Genomic DNA, 21,870 nt, shown 5'->3' on the forward strand with positions numbered 1-21,870 from the left:
GCGTTTCCATGGCACCCACACAATGATGATGGATCAAAAAAGTCGAGTTGGCAAACCAAAAAGACATGCGTCTCACACGGAAATAGGTTTGTTGTGACATGTATTTCCTCTAATAGTACGACTGCTTTTTTTATTTACCTCAGTCACCACAGTGGAAGCATCCGTGAAAGGAAGCTGAAGATTCCATCCCATAATTATTGACATTAACCATTTACTGAGCTTTGTTGTAATTTATACATTTCCAAAAATGAGTAAAAGAGGGTTTTTATTCAGAGACTGAAGCTCCTGGGTGGAAAATCTGCTGTCAGAAATGTCTGAATATGGATGGATCGTTGTCCGTCATGCAGACAGGATCTTAATAAAGTTTTATTTTGAGCTTCTTCTGTGATAGTCTGACGTTTGTGGACGATGGCGTTCACAGCTGCAGCTCCTGACAGCAACACATCCCTCTGAATTTGCCTCTCCCTCCATTGTCCTTCTGTTTATCTGGGAGGAAAAGAGATTTAGGAGAGGAATGTGTCTCACAAGTCAGGACGGTTGCTCTAATCTGCTCAGTGTTTTCCTCCTGAACATCATTACAAAGACGAGGAAACGTTGGACAAATGCGAAGAACTAAAACAAATGCTGAGTCAGAGCGGGGATGGAAAATGTAAAAGTCCAACATTGACGTCGTGTTCAGCAGAGCTCGTAGAATAAAGATCACTGGGCTGGACCTGCTGGTTGTGGGAGGAGCCATCCCTGCAGACCAGAGAGGTGGCGTCCTCACTCGTATGAAGCCCAGTTCTTGGTTTTGTTCTCTTGGACTACGGTCACATCATGCCGTCCCACTGCTACCCGCCGATTGTTAGGAGTCGTACCTCAGCAGCGCGGGGACTTGATGAGGGCTGTTGGCATGAGCCGGGGGCCCGGCGATAACCCGGCGTCACCCAGGCGATCTCGTCCTCCGTGGGTCCGAATGGGGAGACGGCATCGATGCTGCACAAAACTCATCGTGACGGTGAAAGCACCACAGCCGAAGACTCCGAAGAACTTCAGTTTAATCCCATCAGCCCCGCCCGACTGACGGCCACCGTCTACATTCATGACGACGCCGACGGTCGGGTGGCAGAAGCCAACCTTAAAGATTCTGCCGATGTGTCCTCTCATGGCGTGGTGGCGGTTGTATCTGTAGCCTTAGCTTCCCTTCAGAGAGCAGGCCTTCCTGTTGGTCCTAACGAGTTCAGACAGGATAACGAGGGGGAATCTGGGGTTTTCCTAAATGTCCACGTCTGCTCTTCAGGAAGCTTTGAGAAGCTGGACTCTTTAATTCTTCTTTACTGCTTTTGTGTCTTCTCCTCATTGAGATGGTTGGCGGAACAACAGATGACAATGACGTCTGGTGAATTTCTACATTAATGCCCATAATGGGCGAAACGTTTTCTCCTTTTGTCTACATGTTTTTGCCACTCAAGCATCTAATGATGGCGTTAGGCGTCTCCCCCAACGAAAGCGGCTGCGACTGGAGGCTCCTGTTAATTTGGGTGTGAAGACAGGCTCGGGGTTGTGTCGAGTGCAGACGCTAACCTGCTCCCTGAACTCGGCAGAGGCGTGGAGGTGTTGACGAGCTGCCAGCAGCAGCTGACAGCTCAAATACGCCAATGACGGCGAGATGAAAGGAGAGAGTCGGAGGGAAAAGTTCAGCCGCTGAAGTTTGGCGTCTAATTGGAGGTCAGCGGGGCGCGGCAGGAAACGGTCACAGCGATCCATAACTGTGGGGCTCCACAACAGAACGTTTTAGGCAAAGGGAGGACGACAGAAAGCTCTAAGCTCCGCCCACCCGACTAAGCAGATCCAGTGTTCACACAAAGAGGAAATCTCCTTAATTAACAGATTTTCTCATTTCTAGTCGGATTAACTGATGTGAGTTGATGTGAGTTGACATTCCACAAAATTAAAATGACTTGTTTTTTAAAATATAAATATTTTGTAATGATCTCATACATTTCACTTGTTTGTGTTGGTAGATTTGTCTTAAACAAGTAAAGATTTCTACATTGAGTGTGTTTGTTAAAGCAAGCCATTCCCTCATTAAAGTGTTTACATGTTGGGCCATTATGGTACGTTTAAAAAAAAAAGGTTTATTATCTAAAAGTATAATTTTTTCCCGCTTTAGAATCCAGTGGAATTACGATAATTGCGTAGAAGGTTAAAGATTGGCGGTAATTCAAAGTTCATTAACACTGGAGCTAAAGTCCTGGTGTTAAAGGGTTAAATCAAAAAACTTAGTTAGCTTGTTTATGTCCAAAAAACAAACTGCATCCACTGCTTCCTGGTATAAGTATTCTTTACAAACAAGAAAAAAAACTGCTTGAACTGTTGAAGACCTGATGGAAAATGTTTTGGCATCGCCTCCTACAGAATTTGCCGTCCTTCGGGATCCATCTTCAGACGGATCGCTGCGCTCGTCTCCTTTAGAACGCGCCACATCAAAGGCCGTCCGCGTTTCTTCCCGCAGAAAGATCGGCTTCCTCAAACAAACCAAGCATCCATCAAAGAGAAACACACCTGTGTTGTTTTACCTACAAGTCAGTTTGATGGATGCGTCTCTCCTCACCAGAAAAAGAAAGTAATTATAGAAGAACGAGTACCAGGAAAAAGAAAAGGGGGACAGACAATTAAAGGTGGTCTTGGTGTAGATGTGCTCGTCTGAGTGAAGGTTACTCTGTCTGCTTCTTCTCTGTAGGATCCTGTAAACAAACTGACTGCAGGTCCACCAACAGCTTCAGTTAGAAAGAACCAGCAACAATAGAAACGTTTTACACCTTTAAGGCACGACTGGAGGGTCCGTTTTTTGACCATAAGTACTTTTATTGGTTTGTTTCAAGTAGAGTGTGTAAAATAAATATACACAGTATGCTATTTGATATATTAATTCATAAATATATTCGAAAATGAAGAAAAGGATGCCGTGTTCTCGACATTATTATTGAATCTAATCATAAATGGACAGACTTGCACTCATCCATAACCCTTGTGCTATCTTGTGCCTTGAGGCACGTTAACGTTGGGAGTTGGGTCATCTAGACCCACTATACAGTGCTCTGAACGTTTTTTCTTCAATGATTTGTGATCTTCACTGGTGTCCATGGATTACATGAAATCTTTCCACCTTTATCCACCTTTGTCATGGTAGGGAGAACACGTCAATGTAAGGGTGGGGTCATCTGGACCCCACAAGAGGGATACAGTACACACACATTGTATGTTAGCTTGAAAGGGGGTGGGAAGAAGCGAGTTTATATAATCCTACATATCTTTAGAGGCGGCCATCATTTTTACAGAAGGGCAGACAAGTCATAAAATCTTAGATGCAGAGTTTCTTTTGTTGTTGTTGTTGTTGTTGTTGTTGTTGTTGTTGTTGTTGTTGTTGTTGTTGTCTTCTCTTCCTTCGCATGTGCAACATCAGAACAGACCTTCAAAAAAAAGTCCCAACGTTTCTTTAAGTTACTGTCCAGTATCTCACTTCAGTGAATCCTTTTATGTTTATTTTCACCAATTTACGTTAACGTTGGGAGTGGGGTCATCTGGACCCCACAAGATAGCACAAGGGTTAAGGAAGCTTGTTTAGAAAATGCCTTAACCTTTGTCAATAATACTGAGATTGACTCGGAAATGGGGAGGGCAAGTATGGGGCAAAGGTTTTTGCCCGCCCCCCTGTAGCTCAATACAGACTAGGGCTGGGCGATATGGCCTAAAAATCAACTCGGAGATTTGATGTTTTTTCAATTTCCGATACCCCCCCCCCCTTAAGGAAAGCACTAAGTACAAACAGCAGACAACTTAAAGCAAATTTTGCTTTTATTTAATCAAACGCAGCACAAATGTAACCCCCATTTCTGGGATAAATAATAAATAAATGAACATTCTTGGAATCAAAGTCCCAGCTGTGTTTTTCTTTGTAGTCTAGACTAAAAGGAGACAAACATTCACCTTCAGAGTAGCACCATTTTCTAAAGGATTAACAATACAGCTCATATCTGGGGTCTAAGGTTTTAATTAAATTAATAAACCCCGTCTTCTCCACAGTATATATGGGTCCCATGTCTTTGGCGATATGCAAAGCGACCGCTTCGGTGACTGTTCTCCACCGTGCCCCTTTCCTACGGGTACCGATCCCCGGTACTGAACGATCCCCGGGGCAACATTCTTCAAGACCACAGTATCGTTAAGATCTGACCTCAACGGTTCTGCTATCGGTACTGGAGAAATCAACTAGAGCTGTGACGGTGTGAAAGCAAACAGGAGTCGGTCAACCCCCCCCCCCCCCCCCCCCACAACCGCCCCGCCGAACACAAAATCCCCCGGTGGCCACGTCGCAAATGAATACAATTGATAATTGCAACGCAGTAGTCTTTATTAACAAATAACAGTAACAACTAACGACTAACTAATGAACTAACTGTATCGGTGTTGTAGAACATGTGAAACTAACTAACGCTACGGAAGCTCTGGGGAGCCAAAAATGTGCCATTACACAAAAACTCGATTTAGTTATTTTTTTAAATCGCCCGTAACAAAGAATTTGAATTAATTCATTCAATCGACTTTTCACCGAGGCCTGATACAAACGATTCTCTGCAAAGGTCATTTTTACTCAGTTTAATGTAAAAATGTAAAAAGAAGTCCTCAGAGTAATTTTCTTAAACCAAACCTTTTATGTTTGTTTTTTTATTTATTTTTGTACAAAACTTCGGAAACTGCTGTAATAAAGCTGCAGCATTTCTTTTGGCTCATGTTTGTATGGAGATGTAAATATGAGTATAATATAAATATTGTGTAATTTATATATTTTGCCAAAAGTTTTAACACAAAAGGCACAGAAATTATTTAGCAATAACGTTGAGACGTAAAGGAATCATGAAATCTGAGAGAAAACGATGAAAACTCTTAACATATGGAATATTGACATACGAAGAGGGAAAGTTCTTTTTTTAATTTTTTTCCCCCTGAAATGATTAGATATTGTAGATCTAAAAACGAAATAGATGAAGGTTTGACTTGATTCTTGGAGAAGAAGCTGTTTGTCTGCTTGATCTTCTGTTGGTGAAAGTTTTTATTGCTTTTCTTTTGATCGCCTCCTGATTGCTTTTCCTGCTTCCTGAAGCAGTCGGCCTTTTGTCTACGTTCTGCTTTCGCCTGCAGGAAGTTCAGGAAGATTATTGCAGCAGGATCCAATGAAAGCTGTGTGGCAGTCCTTGATTTAAGCTGAAAACGGTACAGGTTTCCTGAATATGAAGCTGACGGGTCAGTGAGAGTTTATATGAAGCTACTGTAAAAAACGGTTACATTTCATGGTTATTCCTCATTTGGCTCAGCAGTGTCGATGCACAGAGAGGAAGGACAGTTTTAGCTTTTTAGTACTGGTAAAAGGTTTCATATTTGCCTAAATAATAATACTTGGTTTACGGATATAAAAGTAAATTGAGAAATGGATTGAAAACGCATCTAATCTGCCTCTTTTCATATGAGAATATTTTTTGCTCTAAATTAACTCCCCTGTTTTGTTAATTTTTGATGACCAGTATTATTGTTTGTTACCATTTAATTTACAAACAGAATAGCTGAACTGTTTTATTTTATTTATTTTAATGACACTTCAGGTTCAGGGACCTTCCTGTGTGGAGTTTGCATGTTCTCCCCGTTCATGTGTGGGTTTTCTCTCCGGCTTCCTCCCACCGTCCCAAAACAGGCTCCATAGGTTCATTGGTTCATGTAAATTGTCCATGAATGAGAGTGTGCATGTATGTGATTGTGGTCCCGCGTCAGACTGGCGACCTGTCCAGGACGTCCCCTGCCTTCGCCCATAAGCGGGCAGGATAGGCTCCAGCAGCCCCGTGACCCCGACAGGGAGGAAAAACGGGTTTAGAAGATGAATGAATGGAGGAGATGACGCCAACAAGCAAAGCAGAAGACGTGGAAAAATACTTTTGAGTTTGTTTGTTTTTTTGCTTCAATTATTTTTCTTTAAACGGGTCAATTTGACCCAGAACATTGTATTTTTTTTGTTGACTAAATTAAATAAAAAATAGAAAATGCCTAAAAATACCTTTAATTTGTTAAATCTTTATTTCCAAAACGGTTCAATTTGACCCAGACCATTTCAATTTTTTAAGCTAATTACATTAAGTGACCCGATAAGTGTAAGTGGACGAATACCTGCATCATTTTAAATATATAACATTAGGCTATAACATTTTAAAAATAGTCAATAAGATCCACGGCAATTTTTTTTATTAGAGTTGATTACATTAAATAAACAAGAAAAATAAGTGCAAAAAAACACTTAACCCCCCCTCCCCCTTTGTTGGGTCAATTTGAACCGGACCATTTGTATTGTTTGAGCTGATTACAGTAAATAACCCAAGCAGGAGAAGTGAAAAAAAAACCTTTTAAGTTTGTCATTTGTTGGACTTTAACATTTCAAAACGAGTCAATTTGACCACAATAAATAAAAAAGGAGATGGGTAAAAATAGTGTAAACCCCCCCCCCCCACTAAAAACAACAACAACCTTGGGTCAATTTGACCCTTGAACATGTTTTTGATTTTTATGCTGACTACAGTAAATAGGCCAGCAGGAGAAGTGAAGCAATACTTCTAAGTGCATCAATTGTTAGACTTTTACATTTCAAATGGGTCCATTTGACCCAGAACATAACAGGGGGGTTAGAATCCAAGTAAAAACCGCTGGAGGCTGGTTTCAGAAGGGAGACATCTGGCATTTTCTCCCCCATCAAAGACTTCTCACTGATAATGAAAGTTGTGTCGATCCTGCATACAAAACCCTTTAGATCTTCTGTTTCTGGCGTTTTCTTTGTTGGTTTCTAAACGTGGCGTCATTAAGTGGAAGTTCCTAAACTTGCTGGCGTTTATGGGTCCACGCCAGCAAGGAGACACAACAGAACGGCGTGGAGATCTGAGGAGACATCAGGCAGAACCTCAGCAGGAGGAATGTCTGTCTTCCATCAAACCCCCCCCCCCCCCCCCCCCCCCCCCCCCCGCTCTCTTAGTTGGGCGAGTGTAACTTTAATCACCTGAGCTCCATCCAGCCGGCACAGACGGCCCCCCCACACACACATCCCTCCCCAGGCTGCTCTTTTCCTTCAACATTTACTTCTTCTATTTTTAGCCCCTCCCTGCGGCGTTTTTCCGGCTGTTTCCGCAGAGTTTCAGGTGCTCGTGCAGCCCGCGCCGCCACGCTCGCTCTGTTGTGATGTGCGTTTGATGTCTTTGTGCGGCGGCGTCTATTTCTGCGCGCCGGGGGAGGGAGCGGCTCTCTCGACGTGCAGATGCGAGGCAGGGGCCGCGTCTCCTTTCATCCCACTTGAAGTGAAACCTGCAGCCGAGCGCGGCTCCAGTTTCTCTGGGCGTCCTTGAACCGAGAAGATAATTTTCTGCAAAGTTAATTACAGATTTCCCTTCACGTGACGCAGATATCGATTTAGCAACGGAGGGAAAAGGACAAAGACGAGGCCGCTTCTCACCCGCGCGGCGGCCGCCATCGATTCCAGGAAGGAAGAGGAATTCACGTTTTGCCTTCTGAAATAAGAAGCTGCAGAATTATTGAAAGACTTGAAATATGTTGTGTTTTTATTGCCAGAAAGCGGTTTTGAAAAATCCTCAACTGAGTGTGAATTGATCCTATTATGGGGGATTGTCTGTGTCGCCGGGCAGGATTCCTCTGAGCCGTGGAGCGCCGCTCTTATCTTCGTTAGGGATAACGCACGAACAAACACTGCTATAAATAACAGACGTGCACACAAACTCGTGTTGCACTTTGTTTGTGCAGCGAGCAGAAAATCCAAACAGAAAACAGTTTATTTTTGGGAACATTTCACTACCGATGGTGAAACGTTTGGTTCCAAATAAAATAGATTTTTCATTACTTGTTTTTTTTTCTTTGTTGTAGTGGAGGATAAAAATGGAATCATTAAGACAAATCATGTCACAGTTGTGTGGAAAGGCTGCGCCTGCGTGGCGCTCTGTGTGCAGAAGAAATGGTTATCAATATGAACTTAAATATTAAGTTATTTAGTTATTAGAGTTATTTATAAAAGGCTCCGCCCCATTTCTGCTGCTTCCATTTCCACGATTGTCTTTGTTTTCCTGGTCTGAGCTGAAATCTGGATCCCGGCGTTACGACTGGATGGAACCAAAATTCTTTGCCATTTTTGTAGCACTGCTAATATTAGGTATAGGGACTGTAAGCTAGCGGGAGAGGATGTAAACAGAGAGCTCTAACATCAAGGAGAGAAGGAGGGCGGGGTTGCTTTGCGCCGACAGTACCGCCCACAACTCTGAGGTGATTTCTGATGAACTCCTGCAGCTCTGCAGAAACTATGTCCTGGAAAGCGACAGATTTTTAGATCAATTCATAACTAAAAAGACGACTGGGAACAATTGACAATAGATCAAAAGATGATCAGAGAGGGACTTAAACGTCCGCTACGAACATTTTGTGCATATCGCTCAGATGGAAATTGGTCATAACATAAATATAATGGAAAGAATGAGAAGAGTTGTGGTTTTTACCGATGTATCCCACATTAAAAAACCACGAAAGAAGTACGAATAAACCACGCAAAGAACACGTAAAACGACGTAGAACATGAACTGTCAGTGATCTGTTGATATGCAATTCATTAGTGATCTGTGCGTCAGTTACGTAAATAACTGACGCACAGAATATTTCTTGCGCCGTATACGAGATATAAAAGTTATACATTGGTGGTAAACAGGGAGGCCCAGTTCAGCTTAGTTTGTTTAGTTTAGCCATCAGTGACGGCATTTTAGAACTGATTTATTGTTTGTTTACAGTAACCGGTGTGAAGCCCATTGAGACATCCGTGTAGTAAAATTGGTACATGCTTGAACAGTCCTTTAGACACACGTGGAGTGGTCTTGGAAAGCGTATGCATCTTGCAAAAATCACGAACAATTGCGTCAGATTTACGTAATGACTGCGTATCATCTACGTAGAATATCCATGAAGTGCGTCATTTTCAAACCAAAACCGAATTCACGTAAAGAGCCGTCGGCTGAAACCCTTAACAGACGTCTGCGCACATCGACGAACGCAAGAAACACTTAAGGATACATGAATCACAAAAAAACCTGAAATTTCATGCGTGGAAAATTCGCAAAATGTGCGTTGACCGTGTGACACGACCTTAAAGCGAACGTTTCATGGATTCTGCTGTAAGAAGCTTCAGTCTGAAGAACGTCAAATGTGTTTACTCAGCAAATATTCCTGAATGCATGAATTTGTTTTTTTCCTTTAACCCTTGTGCTGTCTTGTGGGGTCCAGATGACCCCAATCCCAACGTTGATGTGCCTCCAAGGGACCTGGAGGTCATCTAGACCCACTAAAAAGTGCGCTGAACCTTTTTTCTTCAATGATTTGTGATCTTCACTGGTGTCCATGGATTACATGAAATCTTTCCACCTTTATCCACCTTTGTCATGGTAGGGAGAACACGTCAATGCTAGGGTGGGGTCATCTGGACCCCATAGGATAGGGTTAATATAATTTCTTAGTTTTGGCTTTGTTCCGTCTTTCTTTTTTTCTTGTGTCGACTGAACAGAGACTCGTGGGTGAAATCACCCTCTTCTGGTGGTCATGTGACCCATGGCGGCTTCGGTTTGTGTCCCTGGAGTTTTGGAACTCGGTAGAAAGAAGAAAAACAAAACGTGTTTCACGAAAAATTCTTATTTTCTGTCTTGCAAGAAAGTTTTAAAACAAAATCTTAGGTTGAGCAAAGGCGTCTTAGTGACCAGAAGACCAGATTTTTCTTCCGGGGGGTGGGGGGGGGTCTGTTTATGCAGTGTGAATATTTAGTAAACCTCAATACCAGCAGAGACCTTTGGAGGTGGAGCTGAGCAGCAGCCAATCACAGGCGAGGGGATACTCTTCGCTTTCGGGTCATTATGACCCCTCGCCACAACAGAGGATCTTCAAAGTGTTCCTCGTTGTTGTGGACCGAATGGAGGATAGAACCGGTTGGCCGGGCTCCCGGGCGCTCACATCAAAGGGCGGCGGATGAAGGTGAGACAGACGGCGGCGGGGAGACTTTTGACGGACAGGGGAGCGGTCCTTGCATAGCCCCCCCCCGGCGCTCGCGTCAAGATGCTGTGGCTCGGCCGGTGGAACATCTGCACAGGCGCCGCAGAACACTTGGACCAAACGGCTTGATCCACTTTAGTCACACTTGAAATCAGGATTAGAGAAATCTCCTGGCAGCGGATGAGAGGAGCGCTGGAATCGGGTCGGCAGAAATTCTGCAGGTTGTCCTGAAGGAAAGCCTTGGCTCTGACTTTAAACTCCAGATGTGCCCAGGCCCCCCACCCCACCCTCACCCCCCGATGGAGGATAATTGTAATCAGGCCGGTGCCAGTTCTCATCACGTCCCCTTAAAGCAGCTCAGACCCGGAATGAGGCGCAGATGAAACGCTGACAGCTTTAGATCGCTGCACTCTTAATCTGCTGCCTGTTGGCATGATGTAATCTCACAGTGAGGGATTAGAACGAGCACACGTAAAGCCAGCGAGCGGGCGCCGCGGCCTTTGCGCCGCTCTCTGGAGGGTCACTGCAGGGGTTAATGGACTGCTGGAGTCATTTGTGGGCCGCAGAAGTGAATCAGATCCCTGTTGCTTTCAGGAATGGAGACGATGACTGCGCACATTTGTAAAGTGATTTGATTTCACTGAAAATTGATCAGAATCTGCTTCCTTTTTATCTGCTTTTCCAGACAGTTGCAATGGTCCTCTGGTGTCTGCGTTGCCGCAGTCGTCCTTTCAGAGCTCCTCGCAGTCGGCGGCCAGCGCCGCCGCCTTCAACGCCATCCTGAACAGGAGAGACGGTGAGTGGGACCTCCACCCAGAGGCCATCTTTTCCAGTTCTGTAGAAAAGGAACCCAGGGGGGGCCGGGCTGCAGACCTCATCAGTCCTCCATATCGCTCAACAATAACTTGATGTGAACCAGCAACCCCAGCGGTTACAGTTTTTCCAATTCTGAACATTTAAATTAATGTCAGTTTCAAAATAATAAAAAGATGACAATCTTTCCACATTTGAAGTTCATCATTCTCACTAAAACTTTCTTTTGTACTTTAATTAGTGTGTGTACATATATACATATATATATGTCACTATGAAGATCCTCTGTTGTGGCGATGGGTCAACATGACCCAAAACAGTAGTTGATTAGTTGATAATAGCATTCCAGATTATGCGTTTTTAAGTGCATTTTCTATCGATTTTTTTTTTTTAATGTATTTTTTTAATCAATTTCAAAATGCTGTCAAGACGGTATTTAATTGTTTTATGAGCGTCTGACTTTTGTTTTCCACACCTGACCTCTAGCTGAAAACACAACGAGCGTCTTTGAGCAGCTCTAAACGCACAAAACAGAGATCTCAGGCAGAAGCAGCTCTTATTAAATATTCAGTCAAACTTGCGGTTTTTGTTGTTAGGAGACATGCTCTACCTACAGAACCTCATTGGTTAAAGAACATTCATTCTGTTTTGTTTTTGTTACACTGAGAAATATTTTGTTGTGTAAATCGGACAATGTTGACTTGGCGACCCCACTATTTAGTGCTCTATGTAGTTAGTAGTGAGGGAATTCGGATACAACCACAGTTGTGGTACATTCAATAAAATGAATGTCTCCATGTTAAAGCGAATAAATATTCCGGCAGATTTTTTTGTCATATACTTTTAAAAATATTAAGAAATCGTTCAGGTAGAGTCGTTGGAAGTATCGCGATACGCATCGTGTTGTGAGATACATAAGTATCATAATGCTAGCTATTGACAACAAACACCCCTACTAAATACACTTTTTGTTTTTTTTGTTATACTTATACCGTAATCTGGGAATTTAGCCTCTAAACGTGTATTTTTTCACCCTCCAAGGACACATTTTAATGTTGGGGGGTTCAGCCAAGCTTGTGGATTCTCCTCTGCTGGCTTTAGCCTCACGTTTGGATGCAGTGATGCTTTCACTGACTGTAGTTTTCCAAAGTGCTCCCGCGTCTGACAGTCGTCTGTGATTTCCAGTTTGTAGCCGTTCAGATCAGAGTTGTCTTTACATAATGTCGTAAATGGAGGTTAAATGAAGGCGGCGAGGGCGGAGCTTCCTCACGACGATCGGATTCGCCTCTCAGAATCGATTGCGGACGCGGGAAGACTTTGGATTCACACACATGCCAGCTGAAGCAGGGAAGTGTGGAAGAAGCCGCTAAATTCCAAAAGGTTCACAGATGACAGAATTAGTATGTGGAAGCTGCTGACATGAGACATTACATGATAATTACAGCGTTGGATGTCCGCACTTCCCTCCCTGCAGGAAAAGGTTAGCACTCATAATTATTTATGAAGAAGAATCCCTCGGTTCCCCTCCGCATGCATTACTACACCGATGAAGGGTCTGTAGATCTGAGATCTTCGGCTTTTCTTCAGACATCCTGCTTGAAGTCACAAAAATGGATAAAAAAGAACATAATGACATAAATAAACAACCGGCAGCGTTTGGACACACCACTGCGCACGGCTTCCACCGCTCACCAAAGTACAGCCCGGCTGGAAGAGGAGGGAATGGAGAGGATGACTGTCGGCGGTGAAGCCACCTGCAGTCAGAAAACAGGACGGATGATGAAGCCAAAGAGAGAAAATGCTTATGCACATGTTTTCCACATGCATGCTGCGGGCGACGGGTCATAGCGAACTCTTATCCAACATGTAACGTAAAGAACGGGTGAGACGCAGTCGTATGGATTTTCCTTTTTACAACCTTCTAAATCCTGCAGAACGGTCCTGTAGTGCTGTTCATGTTAGAAGTGTTAGAAGATGCTGACATGAGGAAATCAGACAGAGTGTACTTTGTGTGTCTTGAGGGTCCAGATGACCCTACTCCCAACGTTTTCTGACAATGAATATTTCTTGATACAAATCGTTGTGAATCAGGAGCAGACGCCAAAATAGCTGCTCCTCCCCAATAGTCCCGCCCACAACTCTATTTCTGCCATACTACAGAAACTATGTCCTATAAAACCACACGGGATCATCGCTTAAAAGACCACTGAGAACACTTTGAAAATAGATCAAAAGATAATCGGAGGGAGACTTCAGAATAACATTTTCAGTCAAACAAAAACCTGAAAATCTGTTTTCAAGCACCAGCATTCAAGCAAAAACCCGCCTGATGAGCGCCTGCCCCTCAGAGGAGGCTCCAAAAACATCTGCCTGGAGGTTTCACTTTGTGTTTCTCCTCCAGGAGCAGGAGGCTGGTCTCCCATGGTGACGGACCAAAACCCCTGGCTGCAGGTGGACCTCGGGGAACAGATGGAGGTGACGGCCGTGGCCACGCAGGGCCGCCACGACAGCTGGGACTGGGTCAGCAGTTACCTGCTGCTGCTCAGCGACACGGGCCGCATCTGGAAGCAGTACAGGCAGGAGGACGGCGTGGAGGTGAGTCGCGCTCTGACCGTCCGCTGCTGCCCCATCCAGCCTGACGGGTTCTGCTTTTGTTTGGGGCTTCACGGAAACACTCTGAAGCGATTGTTGTCGGTTGTCAAAACATGGAGCTGATTAGCATGAATTAGCATGAACTCTGGAAGCTGAGCGAGGGGGGTGGGGGGGCTGTACCTAGAAGGTCACTGACAGTTTGTATAATCAATAGTAGAAAGAGAAATGTGCAAAAGCAGCAGTTGGATTCTCCGTTTGTGGTGTCAGGATTGAACAGAAAAACGTGTTTGGAAGCACAAGAAAAGACAAAAAAGCGAGCGGCGTTAAGGTCAACGACACAACCAAAAGGCTTCAAGTGCTTCATGAACACTTCCTGAACACGCAATCATTCCGATGACCTTTGTTGCACAAATGTGTGTGTGTGTGTAATCACTCCCCACACACACTCACACACAATACTGTTATCCTTCTGTTACGGGGACAAAAACGTACAAAAAAATCACAATAGACACCCGATCAGACTTTATGGTAAATGGTGTTTACTTGTATATTTGTATACTTGCGTTAGGGCTGCGCGATATGAGATAAACTCGCGACACACAATATTAGTCATTGATATTGTGATGACCCCATAACCTGCGATAAAGCAACAAATAGCATAAACATCGTTTCTATTTCCATTTCACTGCAACCGTTTAATTTGAACGAGAGTCAACATAACTTCAATTATACTCTATGTGACCCCGTCTATATCTAACATCAAAGCTTCCATCTGATTGGTCAAATGCATAACAGGATTTATTTGATTCGTTAAATACTTCAAACTGCCACAAGATTGTTTTGGCACATTTAAAGTAACCGTTTATTGGGATTTTCGTCTTTTTTTGCGATATGTATATTGCACAGCTTGATATCGCGATGACGATAACTTTGCGATCTACTGTGCAACTTATGTACTTGTATACTCGAAAAACTTGTATACTTGTATAGCGCTTTTCTACCTTCCTCAGAGTCCCAAAGCGCTTTACAGTCACACATTCACACACTGGCGCCAACCTTCCACCGGAGGCAGGGTGGGGTTCGGTGTCTTGCCCAAGGACACATGGGCAGCCAAGCTGGGAATCGAACCTGCAATCAACCAATCGGAGGTGGAACCTCCAAGTGAAAGTTTTTAATGAGCCTCAACACTAATAAAACCTGAATTTTTTACATTTTAAAGCTTTTAGAACCAATTTTGCTGGAGGAAAACTGTATTTTTAGTTTGGTTAACCAGTAAACATCGGAGCTTTGGCTCCAGTGTTTATGTTTTTAAACGTCCCTAAATCTTCTGGCGATGAATGTGATTGCAGTGGATTCTGAAGCAAAGCAGCAACACCTTACAGTCGGAAGTGTTTACCTAAACATCGTGTATCAGCTGATTCTAACGCGGAACAAAATAACCCGTTTATCTAATTGATTATAATTATGTTTGTTCCGTGAACGCTCAGTTATGGTAGATCAAACGGTGTGTGTTATTTTGCTGTCGCCGGCGACGGCTCCGGTGTTAAAGGGTCACACAAAATGTCGTCAGTTTCTGGTTCTTCCAGTCATCATCAGGGTTGGTCCACCTCTTTATAAACATTTTAACAGCTGAAGACGGCCTTTAAAGTCCCACTCTGATCATCGTTTGATCTTATTTTCCAAAACCTTCCCAGTGGAATTTTATCATTATCAAAAACCAGTGTCGTTTTCTAGGACATAGTTTCTGCAGAGCGGCAGTAGTTCATTAGAAGTTCACCTCCAAGTTGTGGGCGGGACTGTTGGTGCAGAGTAAGCCTTCTCTCTTTTCCCATCATCCTTCTATTTACAGGATCTGCCACTAGCTTACAGCCCCTCCCACCCTCAACCTAACATTAGCGATGCAACAAAAATGGCGAGCGATGTCGGAGCTATCCAGTCGTAGTTTTAGAGCAGGGAGCTCGTAGGGAGACGTAGTTTCTATGTCACTGATACAATCTTTTTCCAACTTTTCACGGCTCCTAATTCACATTTTGAATCAAGAAATGCAATCAATAAATACATCTTAAGCTTCATTTTTTTATAGTTGTCCTCTATCGTCAGAAAAATGCCAAAAACACCAAAAACCTTTGATCGGAGGGGGTCTGTAACCTTTCGACACCGGCGCTGGCGACACCTAAATAACATCTTTGACATACTGTAAATCTGACTTTTCAGTCGATCAACAGGAATCAGCTGATTTTGACGAACAGAAAAACGTTTTTTTATATGATATGCAAACACAAAAATATAAAATGTTGTATATCAGCTGCTTTCGTCTGCCTCAGAATCACCTGGAATTCCGTTCATACTGTTGAAGAGTTTTTTATTTTTATTTTTTGTTTACCTTAATTTACCCCACATTGGGGAAATTGTTCTCCGCATTTGACCCATCCCCTGGGGAGGGCGGGAGTCGATCCGCCAACCCTTCGGTTGTTGGACCTGCTCTACAGCCTGAGGTAAACTGCCGCCCAGTTACGCTTACCGAAAGTTACGGTAGTCAAAAGCTCTGGTGTTGTAAGGATTTAAACAAAAACAACCATCTGAGCCTTTCCGGTGGTAGAGCTACAGCTGAAGGACGCTCCACGGCTCAAACTGTCTTTAAATAGAAAGATGGAGGCAGCATCAGGAAACGCTCCCGATTCCTGCAGCTTTGTGCTTCCCAGCCTCTGCTTATCTGCGGCGATGGTCTGGCCTCAGTCATGGGCGATAGCATCTCCGTCTCCTGATCCGGACTCTCTGCAGTATTGATGGCGGCGGGTCAGCGTGGGATAACATCCTCTCACTTCCTCCGACGCCTCTCAAGGTGTGGGAAGTGTCTGGTGTCAACACGATTATAATGCTGCCTCTTTCTGTCCCGCGTGTAAACTCCCAGCAGCCCGCTCACGGGTGCAGAGGCTACGAAAATGGCCCCCACGTTGGCACATGTCATCAATTCTTTATTGTGTTTGCCCCAGTTATGTCAAAGGCTGCCAACGAGATGTTCGACTCTATTTCGGAGTGTTTTTCTACTCGCCGCTCCAATTAGCATGGCGGGCGGCACTTGCCCACTGGCTGCGGCAGAATGATCTTTTTTTCATTGTGTTGAAATTATGGAGAAACACAAAAAGCGAACAATTTCTGTAGTTCTGTGCCAGCTTTCAATTATTTATCCCCCCCACCTATTTAAAAATGGATCATCGGGAATGCAGGAGAGTGTGGGAATGAAGGAGGCTAAAATAAGAAGGCGCTGCAGTCTGAGGCCGCCTCCACACGCCTGCTAACGGCGTTGAGGTGTGAAGGGGGGGCTGGGGGGGGGGGGCACATGGTTCCGAACAAAGAGGCGAATATGGAGGGAAAAGTTTTCAAAGTTCATTAGAGGAGGGGGTCAAATCAGGTCAACTTTAAGTGAATAAAAAACTGGATTTTAAATAAAAAAATTTAACTTAAATTACAAAACCTAAAAGAAATAATAAAAGATTTGGAAAAAAAATAATTTCTAGAGAAACTGAAACCTTGAAATGAAATAAACTCGAGAAAATATTAATAACTAAAATATTTGTTAGTAACAGCTTCTGCTTTGGATTTTCAGTTCATGTTTTTTTTACTTTCAATCTGGTTTGAAATCTGAATCTTCCTTTTTGGAGCCTGATCTTTCATGGGGGCGGGGCTTTGAGCTCATTGGTCATGATTTGACGGTGATTTAATTCCTGCTCCTGGCTGCTTGTGCGTCATCCCTCCTATGATGTAACCGACTTTGGTAGAGCGTTGTCACTACTGCACGCCGCGTCACCACAAACTAAAGTTGAAAATTAAAAGAACGGCAATAATAGCTCTACAGTTTTTTTTAATTGAGTTTTCAATATGTACCATTATTTTCTGGAGTCACAGCTTTTTGCATAGTTGTTGGCTGGGGGTGCGACCTCTATGTTATATATTTTTTTTTATTTGATAAATATGCTCGTGTGTCTTTAGTTTCCCACCAACACTGACGACCACTAGAGGGAGCTATCCATTTAGATCAGTATTTTCTACTGACAGCAACGCAACTCCACGTAGCCAGGAGTCAGACGGTTGTTCCAAAGCGACACAGGGGATGAAAAATTCAACTGATTTAGTGATTTGACGGTAAATAGAGTCTAGTTGACTTGTTAGCATGATTTTCATGCTATGATTATCTGAGTACTTGTTCATAAGTTGCGCTAAAATACTAGGGTTGTGTCCAAATTCCTTCACTACATAGTGCACTGTATAGTGCGTTTGCCATTTTGGAATCTATGAATCCAAAATCAAGGGCCCTGGAAATTTCCCAGAAGATTCTGCGAAAAACCAGTGTGCATCGATGCTCACCAGATCAGCAAATATAGACCACAATGCATTGCGCCTGAACAATTTTGCCCAAATATTTTTATTTTTTTTAATAAACCATCAACGTTTTTATCTTCAGAAGACAGTGGAGTCATAAATAATCGTCTCAAAACGCTCATTTTAATTCGATTTTAACTTGAAATCGATGATGTCATATCAGCAGTTAAAAAATAAATAAAAAAAGTAGTGAGCATGGTGTCCGACTTTTAAAATCCAGGGCACTACATAGTGCCTATATAGTTTTTTAGTATTTAGGGTTAGGATGGGAATTCGGACGTGGCACTAGATTCACCCTGTGCTTCATGAAGCTAAATGTCAATGAGGAGAGATGCTGAAAGTGTGATTGAAAGATTGAAGAGTGAAAAAGGAATTGAGCATGAAATAGTCTAAAGTTCCTGGCTGTCAGACTCTGAGCCGGAGACATCTTGTTTGCTTGGGATGACCGTGTGCAGGTGGTGGTCAAGGCCAGACCACCCTGAAGAGAAGAGCCAGGAGGAGAATGGGGGGGAGTCGGGCCGGCGAAATGTCTGGAATGCAGATAAACGAGGAAGGGGTTTGATTGCGATTGGCTGTGAAGAAAGTGAATCAGCAACCCAGTGTCGCAGGAACAGGCAGACGGCTGGATCCAAATGCAGCAGGTTTATTAGCTCAGCTAAAAGTCCACAAAGCTAAATCAGGTACAGGCAGGCTGGGGTCGATAACCAGCATGAGATCATCAGGGGAGAGTCGGGGCAGGCAAACAGAGTCAGGGTCAGAAGACTAAAGATCAGGTCCAGATCTAACGCTCGGTAATGAAGGCAGAGTGGCACAAACAATACTTCACACTGACTGAGGCTCAGTGCAGTGCTTAAGTAGACTGTGGTTGATTGAATAAATGAGTCAGGTGTGCGGAAGTGACAGGAAGTGTGCGCCGGGGTTGCTGGGAGATGTAGTGTGGTTGGAACTCTGGGGACGGCTCCCGGCGGTGACCAGAGGGGGAGACAGACTCAGCCCCGAAACAAACATGCAATCTCTGACCGTTTAAACTGATTTTTTTGTTAGAAAAGCAAATATCCTTACCGTTAATGTGTGAAAAGTTTTTCCTGATCAAGTTAGTTTGTTTTCTTTAGATGAAGCTCAGGTTTATGTCTCTGCTTCTGGAATGAATCCAAACATTCAAAGCGATCAATCATCTCGGAGCAGAAGATGTGTGTGTTGGTGTCTGTAGTGGTGAGATCATGTGAATTACATTCTCATTTTTATCATTATTAGTCATCTCATAGTAATATCCCAACTCCCTAGTTGACATTTTGTTTCTGTAAATGTGTTTGGGATCATTTTGGAGAATTTAGGCACCACGATGTGGGACGCTGTGGGGCCGCGCCGCCGCTCCTGCAGGTGCAGCCTGACAGCTTGGCTGCGGCGTTCAGATGAGCGGCTTCTCGGCTTCCTGCTGCAGCTGTCGGCCGGAAAGGAGGTGATGCCGCTGTGCAGAGCTGCTGCAGGCCAGAAAAGCAGCCTCTGATTTATTGTATTAGAAAGCACATTTCTGCAGACACCCCCCCACCTCCATCCCTGCTGCCCCCCTGATCTCATCCACGTCCGTCTGGAGGCTCAGAGGTATAAAAAGAAAAACGGCTCCGAGCTGCAAACAAGCTCTGTGCTGTTGGAAATGTGGGAAAAAAAGATGATTGTTTTCATGTTTTCAAAGTCATTTTTCAACTGGGCACAGAATATTTATTATAGCTACAATAATGATATTGCGTTTTTATTGCCCCGCTCAAAGCGTAATTGCCTCGTAGTTAAATGAAAGTGCAGAAGAAAGAGAGCATTGGAAGAAGAAAATCGAATATTAAATGATATGGGGGAAAAAAAAGAGTTAAACAGCAGCAGCACGGGCTGAGTAAAGCACAATAATGAAAGCGCGCTTTTGGGGAAGGATTTGAAGAATTGGTGGCTCGCCGCTCTCACGGACTGCTGGGAAGTCCGGCTCTGTTCGCCTGGAAAACATTTTTCCTTTGTTCCAATAATTATATGAATCCCTGCCGAGATGTGTACTTCTACCTCAGTAACGTGCCATTATTAATATCTTCATTAATTGCACCTTAAATATTTATGAACCCCAAGAATCCTTCCAGAGCGAAGCGAAGGCGGGGTTTCTCGTGGAGGTGTGGTCTCCTCAAGATCCACTCATTCCCACGGCGTCAAACCCCAACTCGGCCATCTTTATATAAAACACATCAAAAGTGGCTTAGTCTCCAGGCAGGGAGGGAGATTTATTCCCAGGATGTTTGATGATCACCCATCCTCCTTTAGAAAATAAAATGTCACCATGGCAACCACACAGTTTTCCCACAGTGAAAAACTCTCCATTTAATTGCGTTTTTGGTCCGACTTCTTGTCAAATTAGCCTTTGCTCCTGATTTCGTTCACAAAAACCTCACAGGAAATAGAATTGAGAACTGGGATAGAATGACTTTAAAATATGAGAACTGCTCATCCTCAAATGTATTTTGAGCAAAAAAAAGAGAAATTATGCACAAAACATCAAACTTTTAGATCCACATATACATAATGAGGTGCATATGAATGCTGTTATAGCAATGAGTTTTTTCTACATTATAGTAAGCTTTTTAGTCTAATCTTTACTGTTTTCGTTATTCTGTGGAGCCTGACAGATAAAAAAATAAATTTATTTGTTCCCACGAAATAATATTCTGATATACATTGATCCTGTTGTATTTGAATGCACCACAGTTACAGGGACACTGTGATTGGTCGAGATGCATTATGGGATATGTGTGATGCATGATTGGATACGTAGCATGTAGCCTTCGGATGTAAAGTGACTGCTAACGATTATGTTAACAAAAGACAAGTCCTGAATATTATTATTCCTGTTCGACAGTAAATGTGTTGTAATGAGATACACATAGACAGAAATGTCAAGGTATCTGCTGTAAAGTATTCCTCACATCCATGTTTTGAATGACTTATTACTTGAATTATTATTTCGTTCCCACTAATTAATTTTTTCATGAAAAAAAATACTATTTCGTGGAAACTAATTATTATTTCGTGTTAACGAAATATTATTTCTTGGGAATGAATACTTTTTTTTTTTAACCCATGTCCGATCACGGACTCCGTATGATTCTTCTGGTGTTCCATCTACAAGTTTACATACCGTCAGTCACGTAGATTCAACTTGTTAATCATGATCATGTGATCCACGCATTTCTGGGAGCCCCACCTCATCAGCATGATCCAAACTCTCACTAAAAACCCTCTGGATAGAACTAGATTCATGTATTTTACTCTGTAGTTCCTCATCATTCCACTAGAGGCAGTAGAAGGGCTTTTCATGCTTATTTCAAAATGGCTGCCTCACTGAAAACCCAGAAATGTTTTTGGCGGGAAAAGTATTGCTAATTTTCTGTGTCGAGAAAAAGTCATCTATTGTCAGCTATTTTTGAAAGAATGGAACATCAGTTGATAAATCCTTAAGTCATTTTAATACAGTTACACCTTTTTAAAAATGTGTGGATCATAATTGAGACGGTGGGTAAATAAGGTGCTTTTTCTTCCTGAACACTTGTGTCACTTTTCTTGTTTCTTAAAATAACATTGCTGTGAGCAAAAACTGACCATATCACCCAATGGATCATAATTGATACAATCTAGATCTCAGTGGAATTATTCTAACATCTGAATTCCAAAATAAAGAATTTTCTGTTCTTTGATCTTGGGAGTTTACAGGGTTAAGTTAATCATCCTCAGTGTTTTTCAGTTTCTGGTTTTCTTCTTGTCGGGTCATCTGGACTCTCATCTTTTTATTTCTCAATTTGTTTCATGGTTTTGTCTCACTTTGAGTTTTATTTATTAAATAGTTGACGTTCTTGCCGCTGAGCCTCATGGTCTCCTGCATTTTGGGACTTTCACCTGCAGTTCTTGACATCGACGATGAATGAAAATGCTGAAATATCGGTTATCGTTATTAGC

At 43.1% G+C, this 21,870-nt stretch overlaps 1 protein-coding gene across 2 annotated transcripts in view; it reads left to right on the forward strand.

The window, feature by feature from the left end:
• The window catches only part of cntnap5a (contactin associated protein family member 5a), a 159,675-nt gene that overhangs the window by 30,799 nt on the left and 107,006 nt on the right, over window positions 1-21,870 (forward strand). For both annotated transcript variants that reach the window (XM_011489979.4, XM_078939673.1), the window contains exons 2-3: window positions 10,787-10,897; window positions 13,316-13,509. In XM_011489979.4, the coding sequence (XP_011488281.1) occupies window positions 10,787-10,897; window positions 13,316-13,509 (305 nt within the window). The remainder of the gene's footprint in view (window positions 1-10,786; window positions 10,898-13,315; window positions 13,510-21,870) is intronic.

This window comes from Oryzias latipes, chromosome 21, assembly GCF_053564925.1.
Source record: "Oryzias latipes strain Hd-rR chromosome 21, Olatipes_Hd-rR_3.1".
Taxonomy (NCBI): Eukaryota; Metazoa; Chordata; class Actinopteri; order Beloniformes; family Adrianichthyidae; genus Oryzias; species Oryzias latipes.